This window comes from Amblyomma mixtum, chromosome 4, assembly GCF_055824585.1.
Source record: "Amblyomma mixtum isolate Tamu chromosome 4, ASM5582458v1, whole genome shotgun sequence".
NCBI lineage: Eukaryota > Metazoa > Arthropoda > Arachnida > Ixodida > Ixodidae > Amblyomma > Amblyomma mixtum.
Window position 1 is genome coordinate 112,783,141 of NC_143015.1, and position 24,507 is coordinate 112,807,647.

At 48.2% G+C, this 24,507-nt stretch overlaps 1 protein-coding gene and 1 pseudogene across 1 annotated transcript in view; both read left to right on the forward strand.

Moving 5' to 3' along the window:
- The window catches only part of LOC149347911 (scoloptoxin SSD14-like), a 46,922-nt gene extending 25,524 nt beyond the window's left edge, over positions 1-21,398 (forward strand). The window contains exons 8-11 of the mRNA XM_089541649.1: positions 7,818-8,011; positions 16,082-16,319; positions 19,316-19,429; positions 21,177-21,398. Of these exons, the coding sequence (XP_089397775.1) occupies positions 7,818-8,011; positions 16,082-16,319; positions 19,316-19,429; positions 21,177-21,323 (693 nt within the window). The 3' untranslated portion in view covers positions 21,324-21,398. The remainder of the gene's footprint in view (positions 1-7,817; positions 8,012-16,081; positions 16,320-19,315; positions 19,430-21,176) is intronic.
- LOC149347912 (uncharacterized) lies at positions 4,334-6,313 on the forward strand (annotated as a pseudogene).
- Positions 21,399-24,507: the final 3,109 nt, after the last annotated feature.

Genomic DNA, 24,507 nt, shown 5'->3' on the forward strand with positions numbered 1-24,507 from the left:
GGTACCGCAGCCTACCCTTCACGGTCGGTGGTCGGTCATGTGACTACTGACGTCATACCAGAGCGAGAGATGGGGCTCAAAGTCGGCTCTTCAGCGCGCTGCAGCTAGACTTCGCGGCCGGTCGACCACCTGCGAACGGCGGCAAGCGATTGACGTCATAGAAGTTGCAAGACCTTTTAGGCCTTGCTGCGGTGATGGATGTGTGTTGCAGCGTGTGGTATGACGTCATCCACAGACATCCAGGCGCTATCGGGTGTAGAGAAAAGTAGCGCCTGCTCGCCGGTTCTTCGGTATAGCTATGGAAGACTTCGGACGCGAGTCAAGATTCTCGTGTTGTGTTACCGTTTAACATGATGGAGGCTATGGATATCGAAGATGCTACAAGTTACACCACTTGCTTTCGCAATTACCTAGACTTAATCAAGGCTAAGCCCCCACATTTTTTTCGATAAAGGCTTTATACTCCATAACAAAACATAGAGACTGAAAGTAAAGGCTGTCTTCAGGCTTCCAGACTCTTTACTTCGTTAAGACCCTTTTCCAGTTGGCTGAGAAAACTCAACGAAAATTAAAGATTCTGTATACAGTTTTCTAGCGCAAAAGCACTGCTACAGTAACTCGATACCATTGATGCCTGCAGGCCTAGCGAAGAGCGTCCATCCTGCGCCTTTAACTCCAGAAGCGCTACTCCTTAACTGGGGAGTTGTCCACCCACCCACGGCCACCCTCTATTCAATGCCCCAACCCTCAACCCCACCCACCTTCGGCCTCCGAAACAGCCACCCGTCACCAACCCACTCAACTATATCCTCCAGAACCGCTACCGGCCTATCCTGCGCCCGCTACTAGGAGCACGTGCAGCAGCGGGACTAAAAACATATCGGGCGGTCAGTTGGATTGATACGGAGGAAATGCAATGGAATGTTTTTATTCACTCGCCAATCTATTCCAATTCGATTCTAATCCTACTCCGACAAGGCAACTAGGAAAAATTCGTCGCATTCATAGATGGCGCAGAGTCACCATACCACTACCGGGGCAGTACCGGTTAAGAGATGCCCCATGGTACTGGTAGGCGGCTGTTTAAACAAAGCCACCGATGATGCTTGCAAAAACCAGGTTGCTCTTCCCGAGCAATGCGAGAAGTAATAGCTCCCCGTAAGCTTCATTTGTGCTTAGGTATACTTCTTCGGGAGGCTGTACATTTTTCACGTAGGCCTCCTGTTGTCTGTGTCTTCTTTCAAGACATTTTCATTTTAAACCCGATGGAGTTAAATTCCCCGTTACGCAGAAAATCCAGTGTCAGCGTTGTTGGCGTCGTCGTTCTTGGCATTGTGAGCGGTAAGTAGGGTGGCCTAGGCAGCCACCCCCGGCGAAGCAACCTAGGAGGGAGGGTAAGCTAGGTCACGTGACCTTGTGGGGTCTTCGCAAGCTACCCACTGGTTTGTAAGCAAGCTAACCACCCTCTCAGGTGGCAGTTAAATGAATGATTGATCGCGAGAAGTTGCTCGGACTCCCAGGACACCTGGGGACATATGACTGCAAAGTTGAGACTGACCAATTCCGCATATACGAGCATTAGCTCAGTAATACTATCATGTAATATCCTTAAGGTGGAGGTAAAGCATCGCCTACAGTTTCTGCTGAGTCATTCTTCATCCGGTGTCTCTCACCTCGTTCCTAAAAGAGCAGGGGGGAGAGGAACAGAAGGACAGGTGGACAGTTGACAGGTGGCAGTTGTTGAGAGGCAAACCCCCTTGAACATGAACAAGCATGAGGAGGCTTGACACAGACGCCGACGCCACCGACGCCGCCGGACAGTTTTCTCCTTTTTGGCACTAGTGATGCTATCGCATTAAAAATTGCGAGAATACTTCGGCAACTAAAGTGTTGGGAGGCGGAAGCCAAGGACACTATGTCATGTCGACTTCTGGCGGATGTGAAGTCACACTGTTCCCGTGGCTATATCGATACCCTAATTATACATCTTTCGGTGATCTTAAATGTTAATTACGCTGAATTACATATTTTTCCGTCTAATTTGACACAAATTCAACGTTTTTGCGAATATTCTGTGACAATTTTCACTATGCCGTGACGACTTCCGGTGGATGTGACGTCACATCGTTCCCGTGGCTATATCAACGTCCGCGCCATTTCGACGCTTTTTCGACATTTTTGCCTATAATTAATTGACGAATGAATCTACAGTCATCAAACTTGGCTTCTAGGTTGACTTTTTCCTCCTTTATCAGAAGTAACCATTCGTTTTCTTCTATCCTTTTTAGTTTCCGAGTCAAACGCGTATGACACGCTTTGTTAACGGACGACAGAATGAGCCATTAAAGGCTTTCGCTTTAAAAAGGAAGGTCAAATCGAATTCAAAGGCGTAATGGGAAAGCCAGCTGCGCTCCAGAGGCCTGCCTTCTCACCCGTCACCCTCTCGATCCATCTCCGCTCAGTTTCACCCTCCTGAAGAATTCTGCTGTGTGTGTTAAATTTCGGCTTCGAGTAACATCTTTCAATAAAGCAAGAGTGCCTAAGTAATCGTCGAACGTAAATCCAACTGCTTTCGCAGAATTTTCGCATCAGATACAGTAATTTTTTAGTGCGACAACACTGTTTTCCAGACATACCAACCCTGAGCAAGAATCTTGTCTTGTGCGCCAAGAGCCGATGTTAGTGAACCTAGGGCCTCACCATGGCCCCTTGCCAGCAAATTGAGGTTTGCCAGTGGAACTGCAGGGGCTTCCGTCGCAAGCGGGGGAACCTGCAGTTGCACATACAAACTCTGGACAGTAAGCTGGACATTATAGCTTTGCAGGAGGCTAGCAGCTCGGTGAAATTACTGGGATTTAAGACATTTACACCACCAGAGATTGATCGAGGGGGCGTATCGAGCGTCTTCACGGCCGTGTTAGTCCATCGCAACACCACAGTGATTCAGCATACCATAGATAGCAGCAGGGAGGACTACGTCCTGCTGGAGATTTTGCCCAAAAGAAAGGTCGATAAGAGTCTATTTGTTCTTAATGTATACTCTTCTCTAAAAGATAAGGGGGTGGGCTTGCCAGACCTTCTGATAAAGACGCAGCGGCTAGCGGCTAGGTCGCAACTCATCGTGGTGGGAGATTTCAGTGCGCCTCATCCGGAGTGGGGCTACATCCGAGCCAGCCCGAAGGGAAATAAGCTTTGGCAGGTTGCCCAGGACCTGCGATGGACGATCTTGAACAACCCACTAGATCATACCAGTATAGGCAACAGCGTGAGCATAGACACCTCTCCAGACCTCAGATTTGTGAATGGTATCAGAGATGCAAAGTGGGTAAACACGGGACAGCCACTGGGAAGTGATCACTATATCCTTTCCACGACATTTAGTGCTGCTAAGCACAAAGACACGGTGAAAGGAACTCGAGTGACGGACTGGGACCAATTTCGGAAATACAGGAATGACACAGTGAACGGGGAAATCGAGGACTTAGGAGCCTGGATTGACACACTCAAGCAGGCCGTGAAGAGTACCACAGAAGAGGTTCCGACGGAGGAGGAGGGCTTTACGGCTGACTCTAGATTGTTACACATGTGGGAAGCACATGCGAGTCTCCTTAGGAGGTGGAGGAAACAAAGGCATAAAGGTGTCCTCCGTAGGAAGATGGCCAAGCTAGAACGAGAAATCGAAACCTACACATTGGAGTTGCAGTGCAAACAGTGGGGGCAGATTTGTGACCGGATGAATGGGCAATTCGGATGCAAAAAAACATGGCAGTTGTTGAGGCACCTTTTTGACCCGGCGGTAACCAAATCTGCGCAGAAGGGGCAAATGGCTAGGTTAGTGCATCGGTATCAAGGCACGATTGGGGAATTTATACATGAACTCCGAAGTCGTTACATAAACAGAGAGGCGGGCAGTTGCTTGCCGGATTACTCGGGAGAGGAAAACCTTGAATTGGATGCAGACTTTACGGTGGCGGAGGTGGAGTTTGCAATGGGCCAGCTTCGTACCACGTCAGCAGCGGGTCCGGACGGGGTTACTAATAAAATGCTGAGGAACCTGGATTTCAAGTCGGTGGGGGCACTCACGAATTTGATGAATAAATATTGGGCGGCCGGGGAGATTCCGCCAGAGTGGAAGCATGCTAGGATTACATTTATTCCTAAAGCAGGGAAGAAGCTCTGCATTGAGAATCTGCGTCCCATCTCGCTAACGTCGTGCTTGGCCAAATTGATGGAGCATGTAGTCCTGAACAGGCTTCAGCGTTATTTAGGTGACAATGAGTTGATACCTGAAACAATGATTTGCTTCAGGGCTAATTTATCAATGCAGGACGTCATGTTACAGCTCAAAAAAGACGTGGTTGATCCTGGGTACGGCACGGGCACCAAGGCTATTTTGGGCTCGACCTCACTAAGGCCTTTGACAATGTTACCCATGAGGCAATACTGAGGAACCTATCGGACATAGGACCGGGGGGTAGAACCTTCCGGTACATCAGATCGTTTCTGGAGGGTAGGACTGCGGAGATTGTAGTCGGAGAAATTAAATCGGATTCCTTCCCATTGGGGGGTAGGGCGACACCACAAGGGTCGGTATTATCGCCCTTCCTATTTAATCTCGCCTTGATCAAGATACCACTCAGGCTGCAAGGGATATCGGGGCTTAAACATACATTTTATGCGGATGACATTACTCTATGGGTAACAAGAGGCAGTGACGCACAATTGGAAGAAACTCTACAACAGGCGGTGGATATTGTGGAGGAGTTAACAGGGGAGGCAGGACTCTCGTGCTCTCAGCCCAAGTCCGAGCTTTTTGTGCTGAGGGATAAACCAAGAGGGATACATGCGAGGCACTATATGCCGCCACCACCTTTAGAGGTGAAAGTGGGGGGAGTACCGGTCGCTGAGGTACAAACGATCAGGATCCTGGGTATGTATCTGCAGACTAACAGGAAGAATAGCGAGTCCTTGTAAATGCTTAAAAATACAGTCAATGCTACCGTGCGGCTAATCAGGAGAATCGCCAATCGTAGGAGAGGTGTTAAGGAAAAAGACTTGTGTAAGCTAGAGCAGGCATTTGTGCTGAGTAGAATAGTGTATGCGACGCCTTCTTTGAAGTTGGACGCGGCGGAAAAAGGAAAGGTGGAGGCTATGATTAGGCAGGCGTATAAAGCGGCCCTTGGGTTGCCTCACAATGCGTCTACCGAAAGGCTGCTGGGATTAGGGGTGCACAACACCCTAGAAGAACTACGGGAGGCGCACTTGGTGATGCAGCTCGGTAGGTTTTCAAAAACAAAAGCAGGAAGGGATATATTGGAAAGGATCGGCATTGGAGTTGACGTTCCAGCCGGTGACACGAAAATTCAGATGAGGCGGGAAATGCACAAGGGCTTGTACATAAAACCTTTGCCCAAGAACATGCATCCAATACATCACGAGGACCGCAGGAAGGCAAGAGCCAAAGCTTTACATGCTAAGTACGGGAAGTACAACGGTGCAGTCTATGTAGATGTCGCCGAGTATAAGGGCAAGGATGCATTTGCAATTGCGGTGGTGGACGGGCGGGGACCCTTGATCGCCTCTGGATCAGTCAAAACCCGCTCCCCAGAAACTGCAGAGGAAGCGGCGATAGCACTAGCTATAACTAGTAGTAATGCTGACCTGATCTTCAGCGATTCAAAAACAGCCATCCGAAATTTGGCGAGGGGCACAATATCTGTCACAGCGGCGCGATTGCTGAATCGGGCCACGGGGCGAGGGACTACGGAGGCGGAAATTGTCTGGGTACCTGCACACTCTGGGAACCCTGGGAACGAGCCGGCTCACATGAATGCTCGAGGTTTCGTCAGCCGAGTAGGTGAGCTGGACGTCCCGGGAACGTCCACGAGAGATGGGCTGGTATCCTTTCATGACATTACTAATCATTTCAGACTTGAGCGGAGGATTTACCCACCCCCGGACAAGCAATTGGTGAAGGCGCAGGAATGCGTCTGGCGACGATTGCAGACTAAATGTTTCTTCAACCATACGTGTTGAGCAAAATCTACCCGGACATTCAGCCGGAGTGCAAATGGTGTCACGAATTGGCAACCTATGACCACATATTATGGAGCTGCAGCATAGCACCGCCACCGGTGGACATTATGCGTGATCCTTCCCTCGAACAGTGGGACGCCATGTTGGCCAGCTCAGACCCGGTCGTCCAGACCAGGGCCGTGGAGTGGGCCACCCAGGTCGCCGTCAGCCATGGGTTGATGGCCATCTAACACGGAATCGTCCACACATGCTCTCTGACGAAAATAGTTTTTCCATCCATCCATCCTTGTCTTGTGCGCTGTCTTGTCCAAAACCTCAAGCAATTTTTGTCTTTTTTTGTACCCCGACATAACGCAAGCTTACCCGATTTACTCGGGTAAGCTCGGGTTAGTTCCTGGAAAAAAACAGCGCTGAGACAAGGGACAAAGAAAGACGAGGACAACAGGACCGGCGCTGACAATCAACTGAAAGCTTTATTAGAAACAACACGTAATATATACTAACTTGATAGTCAGCGCCGGTCCTGTTGTAATCGTTTTCGTTGTCCTTCGTCTTAGCGCTGTTTTTTTCCCAGCAACATGTACCAACTAACTCAACTCTCCGTTTTATCTGGTTAGTTCGAGGAGCGTCGAGAAAGCTGCAGCCAGTGGTAGGAAGCTCGGGTAAGTTTGCAAGAGCGTCACGCCAACTGTATCCAATAGGTGAAAGGCGTCGCGCCACCCAGGTCACTTAACCTTGGTGGGTGCGAATTCAATTAATGACTGGTAGCGAGAGGTTGCTCGGGATGAGCAACATGGGTCTTCACTTCACTTTATTACCCTAAAGGGCCCCAGGATGGGGGGTATTACATAAGGGGTGGGTTACATGTAAAAAGCAGATTGAATGAACAAAGAAAATAGTAAGGTACATAAATTATTCGCTGTTAAAGGTAGTTGATAAAGAGTTCGTAAATGTTGATGGGCAGGTGATTGCGGCGATGTCGCGTGGAAGGCTGTTGTAGTCCTTGGCTGAGCGTGGAAAGAATGAAGATGCAAATGTAGTTGTACGCGTATACATGGCCGAGCTACTTGAAGGAGATTACCAATGCGGAGGGAAATGCATGCCGGCGGATTGATGTAGGGCGGACAAAGAAATGAGCTGAAATAAAATTTGTGAAACAAGCACATACTAGTAATACGACGCCTACAAGCCTCGGATGTTATGCCCGCCTCTGCTTTTAGTGATGATATACTGACATTATATGAATAGCACGAATGTACGAATCTTGTGGCTCGATCTTGTGGTCGCGTAATCCCTACCGGTGGCTGTGATAGAAACAGCCACCTGCCAGTGCAGTGGCGCATCTCTTGACCGCTGCGCCACTGCGGTGGTAGTGGTATCCGAGGACTCGCCGCCATCTATGAATGTTAAGCAGAGAATGACCAATTCTTCATCATCATCAGCCTGACTACGCCCACTGCAAGACAAAGGCCTCTCCCATGTATCCCCAATTTACCCTGTCCTGCGCCAGCTGCGGCGACCCTATTCCTGCAAACTTCTCAATCTCATCCACTCTCCTAACTTTTGTGTCAACCCCTTCTACCCTTCCGTTCCCTTGGAATCCAGTCTATTACCCTTAAGGTTCGTCGGTTATCTTGCCATCGGCTGACAGATACAGCATACAAGGGCATTAACCCGCTGAAGCCCTTAAGGTGTAACTTAAGTGTCCACTGCTCTAGAACGTGTACTCGGTTGAACTACATTGAACCCCTACCACTTTTTGTTTTCCCGGTGGCGTGCAGGTAGTGCGAGACCTCACCTCGTGGAACTATGCAAATGCGACACGCTGGCAGATCGACGACGACCACACGTACCATGACCCAGCACATTACGGCTTGCTCACTCAGGTGTCGCCACCCGACCACGGCACGGCGCATCTGTCGCTCTGGGAAGACGGTGGAGACGCACTCAGCGTAACCAGCTCCATCAACGGATTGTGAGTTGCACCGTTTTTAGAGAGTGGCCCCTTCCAACTTTTGAAATGCTTAGCACTTATCGGACCAATGCTTATGCTTGATTGCGCCCATTTACCGATGTCCAACGGGAGGTTTATCTTTAGGGAAAGGTCTTGAGCGTCTCGAAGGAGAGAATTGCCACGATAGAAATGCAAATATCATCTGTCGCGTTGAAAGGAGGCAAGCGTCGGGGAAGGGGAAGCGCAGAGAGAGTAATACCTGTGCTACACGGCAACGTTCGAATGACATTCGAGAATTGGAATGACATTCGGACTCGACGGACTCCCGCGGTGCTACACGACACTTTCCAAACGCATTCGAAAGCCTCAGCTCGTTTTCAGTGTAGAACGACGACGACGGCCAAGGGCGTCCGCAGAATTTTTTGCAGGGGGGGGCCCCATTGGTTGTTGGCGCCGGAGGGGGGTGGGGGGGGGGTATGTTCGTAGCAAAAAGGCACTATTTGCGGAGTAAATTTATTTATTTATATACAAATAAAATAAATAAGCAAAATACACGCATGAAAGAAAAATTACAAACAGCAAATTAAAGCGAGGCTAGGAGAGATACATTGGAGTTTATCAACGAAGAAACAATTAAAATTAATAAAAATGCAAAAAGATACTATCACTTCGTGGAGAAGAGTGCTCAGTCTTGCTGCATACGGGTTCTCGACACACCCGGATTGATGACCAGCACACAGCACATTATGTTCACAAACACGCAACGACAGTCACTCAGTCAGTCTTCCTTGAACAGAAACTGTAGACGCCTCGGATTTTTCTGGGCGAATTGCGTGATGACACTGGTGATAAATTCATTTCTGTGCTTCATTACACGCTCTCGGTGCACACTCATCATACAAAGGCCGTCCAGTCTGTCGTTTGTCATCGTTGAGCGTAGCCACGTTTTCACTCTCCTCATTGTACTGAAGGAGCGTTCGACCGTACAGGTAGTAACTGGCAAAGCCAGAGCCACCTCAATGGCTTTTGCAACACCAGGGAAGAATGTCTTGGCCTGATGTAGAAGCTCGCAGTAAGTTATTTCTGATGGGTCCCCAGTTTTGTTGCACCACATCTCGTACCAAGAGATGGCCTCTTCCTTGAAGTTGTCGATGCCGTAAAAGCACTGGAGTCCTTCGGCGAGAACAGCGAACTCAACACGGCTCAAGTGCTTCATTTTTGATGGATGCAGCTGGAGAAGTTTGAAGCTCCTCTCATTGCTTTCAGAAAAGCGCCGAGCTAAAGAAGCAGTGAGGGAGTCCAAGTACGGCACATATATTGCCACACGGTAGTATTCCTCTGGCGACTGAATCCCGTAGTTGTCTCGGTGGGCCTGACGAGAGACTTGTCTTGGTACAGATATCACCACATTTAAGTGATTGGCTGCCTCCCTTGCTGCATTCATGATGTTAGAGAACTCCTCTACAGCGTTTGTCCGGTGGCCGCGAAAAATACGTTGTAGCTCAGTGATGTGGCCATGCACAGAATGAAAGTCCATGGATACACCTTGCAGAATGTTCGTAGCTGGTTCGAGCCGAGCGCTGTACTTCGCTACAATATGCAAGCAGACGATGAAAGATGAGCTTGTTGTTGCGCAGTAGAGGATGTGAGCTCGTTGTCTAGTTGCAGCGTTCGAGCATGATTCCGTGGACGCGAGCTGCTCGAGTGCTTCGACTATGGCCACGTAATGCTGAGAGAAGATCCTAATAGACTTGTACTTTGCAGACCATCTTGTCTCACACAGCATCGGAATGTTGGGCACCAATTTTCTCCGGAGCACGCTCTCGCGGAAGAAGTTTATGGTTTGTTTGATTATCCCAATTGTGTTTCGAATTTCAGAGACGTCGTTCAAATCGTTGATGACGAGATTTAGTTTGTGACTTGCACAGTGGAAAAATAGTGCATTCGGGAACTGTTTTTGTATAATTTTGTTCACTCCAGCTTCTTTTCCAGCCATTGTAGAGCATCCATCGTACCCCTGTCCAACGAGGTTCGAAAGAATCAGTCCGACATTCGTCAAAAGCTTCAAGATTGCCGCGGCGATGCAAGCGGAGTTTAATTGCTCCAGCTCTACAAATCCCAAAAACTGCTCTCGAACGCACACTTCGACTTCCGCCTTGTCAATAAAGCGAACGCCTATAGACATCTGCTCTTTTCCTGAAATATCTGCAGTTTCGTCAGCAAGAACGGAAAAAGCAAACGCTTTGTTAGTTTCGGTAACTATCTGCTCTCTCAGGATGTCGCCACAGATTGTGATGATCTCGTTCTGGACGCGGACAGAAGTGTACTTGGCATTGCCAGCAGAAGAAGCGAAGTGCTCCTGAAGTAGAGTATCTCCAGCTTCTACACGAAAGTCAAGCAGATCATTGAAGACTCCACTATCGGACTGCTTGCCGCGAATCGGCAAGTCATGCGTCGCGCAAAAGACAATGGTGGAAACTATTGGAAATAGTTTCTCACGGTTCCTTTCAACTTGCGCGTGCAGTGCTCTGTTCAGCTGCTGTACAACGGGTAGCTGCTTGCCTTTCATCACATCCATAAAGTTCTGTGAGGCCGTCATTGCCTCCTGGTGCCATTGGGATTTTACGTAATCCCTGCACGCCTCGTGCATTTTTCTGTAGTTACTGAAAGCGCGCACGATAAAACTACCTTGAGTACCCCGGTGAACACGCGGAGGAAAAATGACGCAAAAACGACAAAAGGCGCCTTTCGCTGTCGCTGAGTACGCAAGCCAGGGGGCGTAATCTCCCAGCCACTGATGTCGAAAAGGCCTCTTTCCAGGTGTTACATCCTTCTTAAAATCATGTGTGACATTTGGCGACCATGGCTTAGTAAGAAGACGTAACTTCAAAACGTCCGGTATGCCAGTGAGTTTAGCTTTGCCTAGAAACTCTCCTAAGTCATATTCTTGAGGCAAGTTATTTGTTTTCTTGATGTTGTCTCCGGACTTCGATCCCAAGCAAGGAGAAAGGGAATCGTTTCGGCTTACTGCGTGACCGGAGCTCGCTGGTGGAGTTCCATCCATGGAGACGACGACGCCGGCTACTGTCCGGTGATGAAAGGTTGCATCGCTCTGGTCAAATCCGGACTTGAATCCCAAGAAAGGAGAAATGGAATCATCTCGGCCTCCTGCATCACCTGAACTCACTGTTGACAGAGTCCCTTCCATGGAGTCGACGACATCAGCTACTGTCCGGTGATAAAAGCTTGCATCACTCTGTTCAAATGCTACACCGTTGTCACATGTCACACCAGAATCTGCAGGGGCGCATTTGGATAATGCGTCGTCAGACAACCGCTGACGCTTGAAGAAGCGTCGAATATCCATCATTCGGGACCGCGCGAGACAAAGCTGGCTATGGAGTTCCTCGGGGTTGGTAGTGTTAAAAATATATACACATTGATTGGAAAAACGGTTGAATGCGTACGTTGAAAACAAAAAATGACTATGTATGCAGCGAAAACTTATTTACAAGATAAATGCACGCTCGCAGCTTCATACACCTCGCTCCATCTTGCTCGCGCAACCGCACAGTCGAGTATTTGCACACACACTACTCGCCGCTCGTCGTTTTCTCGTCCGCTGTCTTGGTTGTTCTCAGCTTCGTTGACAACCGGCCACTAAAAACCCCGAAGCACAAACAAAGAGGCGCGCACTGTTGTGCTCGGAGATCGGGACCAGGGTCTTCACCGCATTAGGACGAAGCAGCCAGACTACGGAGGGAAGCCTTCGGGAGGAATAGCAAAGCTGGAAGGTTTATTTTACATTTTGTACAGTAGCACGGAGACCAAAGTCAGAAAATGAGGGAGGATGATCTGGCACCCCACAGATTGCTGCTTAAATGCAGTTCAGATTCCCCAGGTACCCAGGTAGGGAATCTGATCTCGGGTTGAGCGTCCAATGGGCTGCTAGCGTCTTCTTTGGCTCCGCCCTCCCCACGTGACGGCGCACACCGCACAGACACACACATACACGGGCAAGGAGGAACTTGGCGTCTCTGAGTCGCGAACTGTTTTCCCAGGCCCAAAGGTCGTTTGCTGCTGAGTGACGATCCTGATCGATGGGGACGCGAGCGCTGACCGCTCACACCGGTGACCTCTTCAGTTCGGTGGAAGGGACAAATCAGCCGTGTCGCCCCTCGGCTTTGTCTGCTGCCCAGGGCGCACGCGGGTAATGAGTTAGCGGCGCCGCCGCCCCGCCGTCGTCGCCACTGGGTCTCGTCGGTCAGTCCACGGGCAGTCCGGGAGAAGCACCGCGCTCAGCCTTCCCGGCGAAGGGATTAGACGTCTTTGTGTACGCCGACGCCGTCGCCAGTAGCTGCCCCACGCAGTGTCTCTTTTGTCTCCCCCGGACAGCAGCGCTTTCCGTCGCAGTAGCCTGATGACGCCGGTCTGGCTCGCCTGTTTCCGCTGCCAGTCCCCAGGAACGCAGTCCGGCACCAGAGCCGCATTCAGCATCGCCGGCGAAGGGGATTAGAGCCTTTGTCCCCGCAAACGCCGAGCCAGAAGCCGCCTCCAGGCCAGCTTTTCCTTGCGTCTTCTCCGAGAAACAGCAGCGCTTTTGGCCGCATACCTGATGACGCCTGACTGTCTCGCCGTTCTCCGCTGGCTGGGCCTCCGATCATTACAGCACACGCAAGGAACGCCGCGCGACTTCCGAGGGGAAGGGACACTCGCCACTCCGGTCGGAAAATTTGTTTTGTGTGTTTTTATGAGGTTCAGAGCCCCAAAACGACTCAGGCTATGAGGGACGGACGGTCTCTTTACCATGCACTGACATCGCACAGTACATGGGCGCTGTTGGGATTTGAGGCCCAGCCAGAGGTGACAGGCGAGCCAGGCAGGCGCCATCGGGCTGCCTTGACCAAAGGCGCTGGTTTCCGGAGAAGACGCAAGGAACGCTGGTGTGGGGGCGCCTCTGGAGACTGCGTCGCCGTGAACAAAAGCAGCTAATCCCCTTTGCCGAAAATTCTGAAAGCGGCGCTTGTACCGAACTGCGCTCTCCCGTGGATCGGAGGAGACAGCGAGCAGCGGCGGCGCCAACTCATCGCCCGCTTGCCCCTGAGCAGTCCGACAAAGCGGGGATGGACACGGCTGATTTGTCCCTCCCTCCTGAAGAATTCATCGGTGGCCGGGGTGTGCACTGTCTGCCTCCGTGTCGCTATCTCTCTAGAGATCAAAGAAACAGGCACACATCTCAAGACGGCTCGAAACACATGCTCGCCGGTGCCGCTGTATGTCTGCAACGACGCGTCCCCGGACGCGGCACTTTGCAGATGTGACCCAAAGCGTGGAAGCAGGGCCGCTTTTACTCTTTTGGCTGAGCGCACCGCCGCCCCTGACGTGCGGCCATCACTCACGGTTCGAGTGAGTGATTTTCCAGGGGGGTGCAGCCGCCCCCCCTTGCCCCCCCCTCCGGACGCCCATGACGACGGCGGCGGTCACACTAGTCCGACAACGACACTATATATCACGCTCAACAGCAGCATGTCATTATAGTAAAATATCTAGTTTACTATAATATCATTGTAATGGGACGGATTTGTCAGGCCAACGACACCGACGAATCCGATCGGCGGACGGTCAGCCTTGTCGGCGGCTGAGCGAAAGCACGATGATGAGGCGGCCGTGTGAATATGTTCGCGCTTCTAAATGATACGAACGGCTACATTTCACATGTGCACACCTGAACACTCACCAGCGATAAGCGCTTGCCAAATTAATTTCAGTCGACGACGGCTCCCTTCCCTTCCGCGACGACTAGGCCTAGCGAGTCCGCCGGGTTGGATCTGTGATTGCTGTGGTTGTGAAGAGCGAATCACAAGCTTTGGCGAATGCAAATGGTCACCGAGTGTAGTTTTGGCAACAGCGACCTGAAATCAACTATTGCTTACACCGCAGGGCACGTATACGAAGAACGGCAAACGCCGATGTGACCCAGACTGCCGAGTCGGGCTTTACGGCCAGCAGCAGTCGTCGCCGTCGCTAGCTTGTGGATAACAAGTTAGGCCGTTCCAGTTAAAGCGAATGGTCGCCAAACATACTTCTGCATGAAGTAGTTTGAAATAAAGTACTGGTCACGTCGGAGGAAGCCGGGACAAGAAGCGAGAAGCGCCGGTCGTGCTCGATGTCAACAACCTGGCTGTCGTGTTTCTCAAGCGTGCGATCGCATCATCGCTTCCGACACATTGTCGCGCTGCGTAAACAAGCACGGGTACAACTGGTAAAAAAGAAAACAGGTTGTTTAATAGAACTAAAACACAGATTACGTTTTATGTCATGAAAAGAGCTCTAGCTGTTCGTACGCTGCAATGTAAACAACAGTATGAGTACAGTCGTCCTCATCGGCGCACTCCTGTGAAAATTTCATGCTGACGTGGTTAATGTTCGTTGGTGTAATATTATCTTCAAGCATTCCCTCAGACAGAGCACGAGCTATTTCCTAAACAAACAGCAGAAAAAAGCGAGCAGCGGGTATCGAAATGAACAGCCACAGAGCCGAAAGTAGTCGCTCGGCTGTGGGCGGGGCGAAGCAACGGCAGCGGCGACGGCTATTGGTCGGTTCGGGCTCGAAGGCATTCCAAAATCTGGAATGTCTCCGCGTAGCTCCGTCGATTCGAATGTCATCCCAACCGAATGCCGGTCAAAAACGTCGTGTAGCAGCGCACGTTTGGCAGTCGAGTCGAATGACATTCGGTTGGAAGGCATTCGAAACGCCCGTGTAGCAGGGGTATAAGAGAACAGCGAAGAGCCTAGTGCCGAAAAAAGTGCCTTAAAGAGCCCCGCCGCGGTGGCTCAATGGGTATGGGGCTCGGCTACTGACCCGAAAGAACCGGGTTCGATCCCGGCTACGGCGCCATAATTTCGATTTCTAGAAGCCCGTGTGCACGTCAAAGAACCCCAGGTGGTCGAAATTTCCAGAGCCCTTCACTACGGCATCCCTAATAGCTTGAGTCGCTTTGGGAGGTTAAACCTCAATAAACCAAATGCCTTAAAGAGAGCATACTCAAGAATTCTGGATAAGAGCATTTCTGAATGGGAAAACGTTTGAGTGCATTATTTTCATATATTGTGAAATTTCACCATAACAATCAATATATATACGCAGATTTCCCATCAACAGGCTTGCAAGTTTTTGCTATTAACGTTTTTACAATCGCCAGAAGAGTTGCCCATTGGTTTTCTATGGAAGCCGTAACTGATCCATGCGAGCGGTGGAAAAACTTTAAAAGAGAGATTTTGCTATACATATGAAGAATGGGCCATTACATTCCATATTTTCATAAGATTACTTTACAATTTTGCAATATTCAAAATTTTTGGTCAAGAATTTCAAGTACCATGCCAGAGAGGGATGCGCGGTGAGGATTCGCAATCGAGTACAAAAGGTTTCTTTAGCAAGTAACCAAAACTGCATTGTAGAATACCAGTACAGCCCTTGATCCCTATCAACCTCCCCACAAAAACAGAGTAAAATGCAAAAAATGGTTTGGAGTGCTAACATTCTGTCGAATTTCATATATGATTTACTTTTTAAGAGGATTCTGGTGTGGGCTAGTTGGTTCATTCTTAATAAACAGATTCACAACAGCGCTACGGAACGAGGACAGAAGGAACACGAAAAACACAGGACGGGCGCTGACTACCAACTCTTCATTGTGTGAAAAAAACCAGCACAGATTTATACTATTTCCTGGACCACGTGATGCACTGTCAGCCACGGGACACAGCGAAGGAACGCCTCACACGTTTGGGGAGTCATCACACAGCTCGACAGAACTCATAAAACGTGCATGCACTATCAAAATATAGCATTGCCAAGCTAATGATAAAGGGACTAACAGATACAAAGATACAGATACTTTTTTGCCGGCCGTTAGCTTCTTTGAATGCTTCCGTAGACGCTTACCTCAACAACAGCTTTCGCGCCATGGAATAAATTCAGGGAACAGAGCAATTCACCTTCTACATGGCTGATGGCTAGAACCAAAGTGTCACCATCTGATGGCCGCTAGAAAACCAATGTCAGCGCACGTGTATCGCTATGCGCAGCTTTGGGAGCCTGATCCGCACATCTTCAGGCGTCATCCTTAACAACGAAATGGAAGACTTCTCGACGCCCCCAGCGACTGATTCCGCGGGCGTTCCGCCATCACGTGCCAACTACATCGAGCCTGGCAAGCGACCCCTGTCCTCCATGTCTCCTGCGGTCGTGGTGGACCGAAATGGAGAAGTCGAGATGGTAGTTGGAGCATCGGGAGGAAGCAAGATCATGACCACATTGGCCCTGGTTAGTGTTCCGTCCTATTGGCTAGAAAATGTTGTCTGTGGCAACCAGTGTTGGCATCGAAAGCCTTTTTTTAATACCCGCTAGGGACTACTGCATAGAACTTTAAGGCGGAAACCTTACTAACCTTACTAAACCTTACTAACTTTTTTGGGTAAACATGTCATGCTACAACCAACTAGCTCAAATCAAAGTATTACTAACCCCGTTACGCGAAAAGCCGGAGGCATGTGTAAGTGCGTTAATGCGTGTGTTTACTCGCAGATTGTACAGAAGATTCCAGCGATCGCACGAAAAATATGGTGACGTGAACATGCGACCGTAGGACGCACACACCAAGCCGAACGTCGCCATTTCAGGCAACCGTACATACATAGTTCGCCTATATACCGGGTGTTTCACCTAAGACTTTCTGCAATTTTTAAAAATAAGCTATTTGAATTAGATGCGCGCTTTTTCTGGCATAGCATTGTCAGTGGTGTAGTACATCATAATGCAGCTAAGACGTGCTAACTAGCAGGCTTGTTAACCAATATTTAACAGTTAACTTTTAAACTATTACCGTTGGGCTCCTTAATTATTCAGAGGCATGCAGCCCATCGAAAGTAGTGTCCATATCCGTTTTTAGAATTTCGAGAACGCGATTACCCTCGGCGCTGTGGCCCAACAAATTTCGCCTACATCGCGCCAAAATACATGCGGTTTGAGAAGCTTGCAGGCAAAGCAACCTCTCCAGTGAACCTAACTCGTCGAAATAGCCAAAATTTGTTGGGCCACAGCGCCGAGGATAATAGCGTTCTCGAAATTCTATAAACGGATATGGACATTGCTTACGGTGGGCTACTTGCCTCTCAATAATTAAGGAGCCCAACGGTAATAGTTTAAAAGTTAACTATTAAATATTGGTTAACAAGCCTACTAGTTAGCACGTCTTAGCTGCATTATGATGTACTACACCACTGACAATGCTATACCAGAAAAAGCGCGCATCTAATTCAAATAGCTTATTTTTAAAAATTGCAGAAAGTCTTAGGTGAAACACCCTATATTCCCTCCCCTGGCTGACCTCAATGTGGCGGCAGTTTTCCCGACTGCATTCGTAGCCGCCGCGGTGTCTCAGGGGTTGTGGCATTCGGCTGCTGACCCGAAAGACGCGGGTTCGATCCCGGCCGCGGCGGTCGAATTTCGATGGAGGCGAAATTCGTGAGGCCCGAGCGCTTATGGGTACGTGGGGTGATGAGAGATATATGTGCGCTGCATGCGTTAGCGCTGACAACGGTGAGAGAATTCTCGCGATCAACCATTAACTGCCACCTTCAACCATTAACTGCCACCTAGTAGCTTCAAGCTACTGATTATCGTACAGGCGTGTAGTCATTTCAAATGGATATAAGTGGAGTCGCTGACTGGTTCTCGCAAAATTTCATTTTTTTAAACGTGAACAAAACAAAACTGACATGCTTTAAAAACCCGCATAAAATTATTGCTTTCAATCAACCACTGTATCTTCATACATCCCATTGTTACCAGTGTAATTGTAAAGCTATGCAAATAGAGCGAACAGTTCTGTATCTGGGCATCCACTTTGACCAACACCTTACATGGAGCGACCACATGATCTACCTCTCTAGAAAGATAAGCGCCATTGCGGCTATGATGTATCACCTTCGTGGTAAAGCTCCGCTTCATCTTAGACGCCTGATCTATACAGCATTAGTAGAACCTGTTTTAAAGTATGACATTACTCTATATGGTAACTGCTCCGAATACTAGAAAGAAGCATTAAATGTTATCCTAAAAAGAATAGGGAACACTACATCGTACGGCACGAAACTACACTCGGTTGACATGAAAGAGAAATACGATGAGTTAGGCATCCTTCAGATTCGTGAACTATTTCACTTTGTTGCGTTAACACGGTATTATTATTCAAATAAATATAAAACTGCCGTAAAAAAAGATATCACCTTGATAAAAACGGAACGTTTTAAAAAGCCACGAGTTTACAGAAACTATGGTAAAAAGATGCGCAGTTATTATGTACCGGCTGTATTTAATGAAATTCCCGATGATCTATTTATTGCAAGTAACAAACGTAGGATGACATGAGAAATTGACCTGAGAAATGAGAAATTGGTGTGCAAATGTATTGCCCTGTGAGTTCTTTCGTATGTGCAATTTTGTGTTCATTTTTTGTTTGTTTGTTTGTTTTTCTCTCTGTTAGCATGAGTGCTTAGACAAGAAGTGTATGCATATGGAAGTACTTCTCCACCTGCTGCCTGATCAGCCAATAAGCAAAATGTGCTTAGGCAGATGAGAATTTATGAATGTGCACGCATACAGACGAAGAATAAAATTTGATTCGATTTGATTTGAGAATTAAAATAAAGAGTATCGTTCCCGACATCCCCCTCTTCGGTATGTTGAATCCTACCCTGCATAAAAATAGCGAGGACACTTTGGCAATTAAAGTTTGAGAGGCGAAAGCCGAGGACAGTATGCCGTGGCGTCGTCCGGTGGATGTGACATAACACCGTTCCCGTGGCTACATCGATACCCAAATTATATATCTTTGAGGGATCTTAAGTGTTAATTACACTTAATTACACAATTTTTCATCTAATTTGACACAAATCTGAAGTTTTTCCCATCATTCTGTGGCAATTTTGATTATGCCGTGACGACTTCCGGTGGATGTGACGTCACACCGTTCCCGTGGCTATATCGACGTCCCCGCTATTTCGACGCAATTTTGACATTTTTGACTAATTAACTAATTACTCTACAGTCATCAAACTTGGCTTCTATGTTCATATGTTTTTCCTCTATCTGAAGCAATTATGCATTTTCTCCTACCTCTTTTAGTTCCCGATTTAACACGATTCAAACTCTGCCAAAGGTGTGACACCCTCTGCTAACGGACGACAGTATGAGCCATTAAAGGCTTTCTTCGCCTTAAAATTGGAGACGTGCCTTTGAATCTCTCGCTTAAACTGCAGATGTGTATGCGGGTGATGCTGCAGGGCAGCAACATCAAAGACGCCATCGACTATGCGAGGCTTCACGAGGAGCTTATTCCAGACTCTGTCCAGGTGGAACCAGAGTTTCCTGAGGTATTTACACTGAGATATGTAAACCGCCCTTGGCAACTGTGGACTGTTTTATTTTCTGGGCTCTTTGTTCCATGCCCACCAATTCTGGACAAAAGCATTTTTGAACGGGGATCAGTTTATGAACGAAATTGTTGCATATATTGTAAGATTTAACTATAACAATACATCCTGCAGGTCTCCCGTCGGCTTGCTTGCATTTTTATTACGAAAGCAATACTACGCTCATGAACAGCCTTTCGCGTAGCCGTGGCCAGTAGCCACGTTTGACCTTTAGAATAACCTCTGACGTCATACCAGGGGGAGAGATGGGCTACCAAGTCGAGTCGTCGCGCAGCGGCGGCCGGTAACCACGCGTGACATTTAGAATGGCCTCTGACGTCATGCCATGCCTAGTGACGTCATAGCGTTACGTCATACCAAGGTGAGAGATAGGCTACCAAGTCAAGGCGTCGCGCAGCGGCGGCCGGTAGCCACGCGTGACCTGTAGACGCGGCGCACTGCGTTTCTTCTGTTTTACTGTCGGCAAAAGCGTTCCTCACTGGTTTTCTTTATCCGTCTTAACTACTTGACGCAAGCTATGAAAACAGTTTAAAAGCTATTGCTGCACATCAGAATAATGGATGTTACCGACAATATTTCCATAACAGTAGATTGCAGTTTTCCAATATTCAAAGTTATTGTCCAAAAATGTTGGGCATGAAGGAGTAATCTCAAGGCTTTGAGCTGACTACAGCTACCCGCACTGGAGCAGTGTGAAAGAAAAACATCCACATACTATATAAACGTCCGTGGCTGTTCTGACGTCCATGTACTATGTCAACGTCCATGGCTATTTTGACGTCTAAGTGTATTTTATCGCATTTCTTTATCTAATTACATCTCATCAACCAAATTCTTCCCACGGCAACATTTTATCACACACTATCTGTCACAGCGTACGCTTTCACGCATTTGTCTTCAGAGAACGACGTGATCGTGCAGACAAATTTGCGGACATTTTTTGCGGACGTGACAGAGCCATATAATGGTCTTGCATTAATAATTTATTTACCTTTTCCTCTTGTAAGTTAAGCGCATAGTGCAACGTCAATCTATTTAAAAGATACGCACTTTCAAGTTAAAAAGCACACATGACAGTGGGGAGTCTGTAATGCAGGTATTAAGGCGAAACCCTTTAATGCCTCATTGTTGCCGACATAAGGTTTTCGGAGAGGTGTCACGCTTTTCGGTTGGTCGAAATGGTTATGACGTCAGCGTGCGCGGATTCGAAGTAATGAAGTCACCCACCGATGCATTGCGCCCCCTTTTGGAGCAGACGACAACTAATAAAATAGTTATCGTCCGCTCCGAAAGGGGGCGCAAGGCGTCTGTGGGTGAGCACATTACATACCTCATTACTGCGAACAGAGCCATGGATACAACCGAACTCATCGAAGCAGAGAGAGAGAGTCGTGCTAAAGAAGCAGTCAAAGTCGGCAGTCAAAGTGTGTAGTTGTAATGTGTAGTCAAAGAGTGTAGTCAAATAGAGCACTGGTATAGCACAAACAGTCTCGCAGTCATTGCCAAACAGTGCGCCAGGAAAGGCTTTCGCCTTGCAGCACTTTAGAGAGCCGAAGTGCCCCCTGAATTTTTTCAGCGTCACCTAAGGTCCGACTGTCATCAGCATATCGTGCCACAGCTGCTCACGTTGAAATTATCATTGCCACTATAATAAATGCCTCGCTTTTTTATTCTATTGTCATTCAAGGCCTACATTCGTCAGCTTGAAGCGAAGGGTCACGAAATCCAGGTCGTGCACGAAGAGTTCAGCAACGCCATGGCTTTGAGACGCACCGGGGAACTGTTGCACGCCTACACCGACGGCCGCTTCGAGGGAGGCGTCGATGGCGCATGATTTCTAGATTGGGTGGAAAAACGGGATGGTCTTACTACATAAATTTCTGAGGGCACTTACATCTGCTCAACTGGAGGAATGCGAAAGCATGTCACTTTCTTTTTTGCATTACATCCTTACGTCACATGTTAACTCCAGTCAAGTGACTAGACAACTTGCTGTGTCTTGCAGTGTCTTTCTTATGTTGATACTTTTGATAATGTTGATAATGTTAATGTTGAACATGAGCCCTGCACTTTGTATTTCTTGTTGATGTAAAGAGGAAGATGCTTAGCAGTCGGAGCAACAGAACCGATGCGCGGCGCGAGGCGAGAAAAAGACGATCGGCAGCTGAAGGAGCAGAACCGACGCGCGGCGAGAGCATCAACTGTTCTGGGACCGGACCTGCCCTTGCCCGCTCTAACCGGCCTTCACAACCAGTCATCTCTTGCCAACCACTGTATAATGTAACGACTGCTCCCCCCCCTCCTTATGTAATGCCCTAAGCCAAGGGCCCTTGAGGGTTAATTAATGATGATGATGATGATGATTATGACAAGTCAAGTGACTGGAGTTACATAGTACTGGAGTTACAAGTACTGGAGTTACAAGTGACTGGAGTTTTTGGAGTTACACAGTCAAGTGAGTGGAGTTACATCCTGACGTCACACGTTAACTCCATTGAACACTTCCAAATATGATCTAATGCTATGTACACGCCTAAATACTTATAGTCCAACGGTATTTAAGAGTACGACGGCACACATTTTTGCAAATCATCCAGATATCACGTGACTCTAGTATGAAGTGACACATTTTGGACAACGATTTTGGACTAAATCGGCCAAGATGATATTTCGATGGTGACCCCAGCCATAATTTAGAACTGTACCACGCCAAATTTGGAGGTCGTCATCGTGAGAGGCACTCTCTCTCACTTATGATTGGACATCGATTTTGGTCCAAATCGGCCGAGGTCAAATTTCGGGGGTCGCCCGAGCCAAATCTTTGGAAGTGACCCGGGTCAAATTTATGACATATGACGTCACGTGACGTTTGGTACCACGTTCTGCGGACATCCTCCGGCGATACCTTTAGGCGACAACTTCCAGCGACAGCTTTCCTGTCTCGTGAGCTTTCTCATTCAAAATCAAACAACGGTAGCGTCGACTCAACTGCATCCGTCTCAAATCTAGAATGCTGTCGACGTTCCCTTTAATTATTAACTGCTGTCAGAAATTAACATACAGCTTTGATCAAAAATATTCAGGCCTCAGCGTGGGTATTTGAGCCGTGTAAATATTTCAAGGTATTTGGGGCCGCTATCAGCAAGCGGTATTTATTTTAAGGCGAAAGCCTTTAATGCCTCATAGTGTCGTTAACAGCCGTGTAGGCACATATGTCCGCGTTTCGGCGTCACTATTTGAAAAAAACTGTGTCGAGGCTGGGAATCAAACCACGGCCTTTGGCATCTGAAGTGGAGACGCTACCACTGCGCCACGAAGGCTCAGGGTTTGAGCGTGAGTAAAGGCGCATTTAGTGAATGCATGGGTTTCATAAATAAAATAAAAGAAATAAAAATAACGATAGAAACAAAAATAAAAATAGCAAAAGAAACAAAAATAAAACGATAAAATAAAATTAAAACATAACAATAAAAAAGGAAACAGTGCGCCAGGAAACGCTTTCGCCCTGCAGCACTTTAGAGAGCCAAAGTGCCCGCCAAATTTTTTGCCTTTTGTACCGCAATAATGGGCGCTGAAGACAACGCGCCATATAATTTTTGCTCCGATTAAAAAATGATTCTGTGGGTTTTTCTAACTACGTTAATGGTTGTTCGGCAGCAAGAAATACGTTTCCTTCAGAGAAATTTACATTTCAAAATATTGCCCGCACTCGATCGGGTTCAATAGATACTTTTGACAATAAATCTAAAAAAGGACTCCATGGTTGCTGTTCAGAAGCGATTGGCGGGGAGCATTATCCTCCCAAATCTGCGCGAACTAAACTGTTTTTTACCACAGCTGTTTGCTTGCTAAAAGCGACCGGCGGTAGCGGCAACTGTAGTGTTGTTGTTGCGACTGAAGGAAGGAATGAAAAGTTGGTTGGTTGGGCTCAAATAAAATGCCGCATACCCACTACGGGGGAGTGGCCAAGACACAGGCGATGAACTGCTGGAAAGAGGAGCGTTTATAGGGGAAGAAAAACGCACGGGCCTGCCCACTGGCTTCAGCTGAGCCACAATCTCTGTCACGTGCGGACAGAGGAGAATTGAAAGATGTGAGAAGAAAGATTGAAAGAACAGACGCGCGTCCGTTACCTTTTGTGCGTTTATAGCTTCTAAAACGCCACTTCCAGTTAAAACAGCGCCTTTTTCATTGAACATGGTAATCTCTTGACGCAGACCTACTCCAGTTAATCCTCAGTGTCCATGTATTGGAAGCAGGCCCAGTGGACACGTGTGGATTCGCGTGATTTTATCCAGGAGTTGAGAAATTGAAAGGCATTTAGAGGCAACACCGAACAAAATTAGTTATGGTGGTTGGTTTATGGTTGGTTTATGGGGTTTAACGTCCCAAATCTACTATGGCTATGAGAGACGCCGTAGTGGAGGGCTCCGTAAATTTCGACCACCTGGGGTTATTTAACGTGCACTGACATCGCACAGTACACGGGCCTCTAGAATTTCGCCTCCATCGAAATTCGACCGCCGCGGCCGGGATGGGACCCGCGTCTTTCGGGTCAGCAGCCGAGCGCCATAACCACTGAGCCACCGCGGCGGCGAAATTAGTTATGAGTAAAACTACAGCAGCAGTAACTGTCTCAGTGACGCACGCACCAAAGATGGTATGAAGAAAGGAGTGGAAGAAGAAAGAGAGAAGGAAGTGGTGTTGGAAATTTGAGCAGCTCTGGAATAAGTTTGTATCCGCTATGCACCCTGGTCAATCCCCCGCCGTGGGTATGTGCCGTTAAGCCTGAGGACATCATCATCATCAATTTTGAAAACGGCGGCTCTTTACTGTCCGCTGACATTGTACACTACATGGGCACCAATTGCACTTCGCCTGCATCGAACCGCCGGTGCCAGGATTTTGTTCTGCCTCCTTGAACGCTGTAGAAGATGTTGCCAAGGAGATATGGAGAAGGCAGATAGAAACCCATAATTTAGTTTAATCCGGGGCCCTCACGCTCGGCAGCAGAAGGC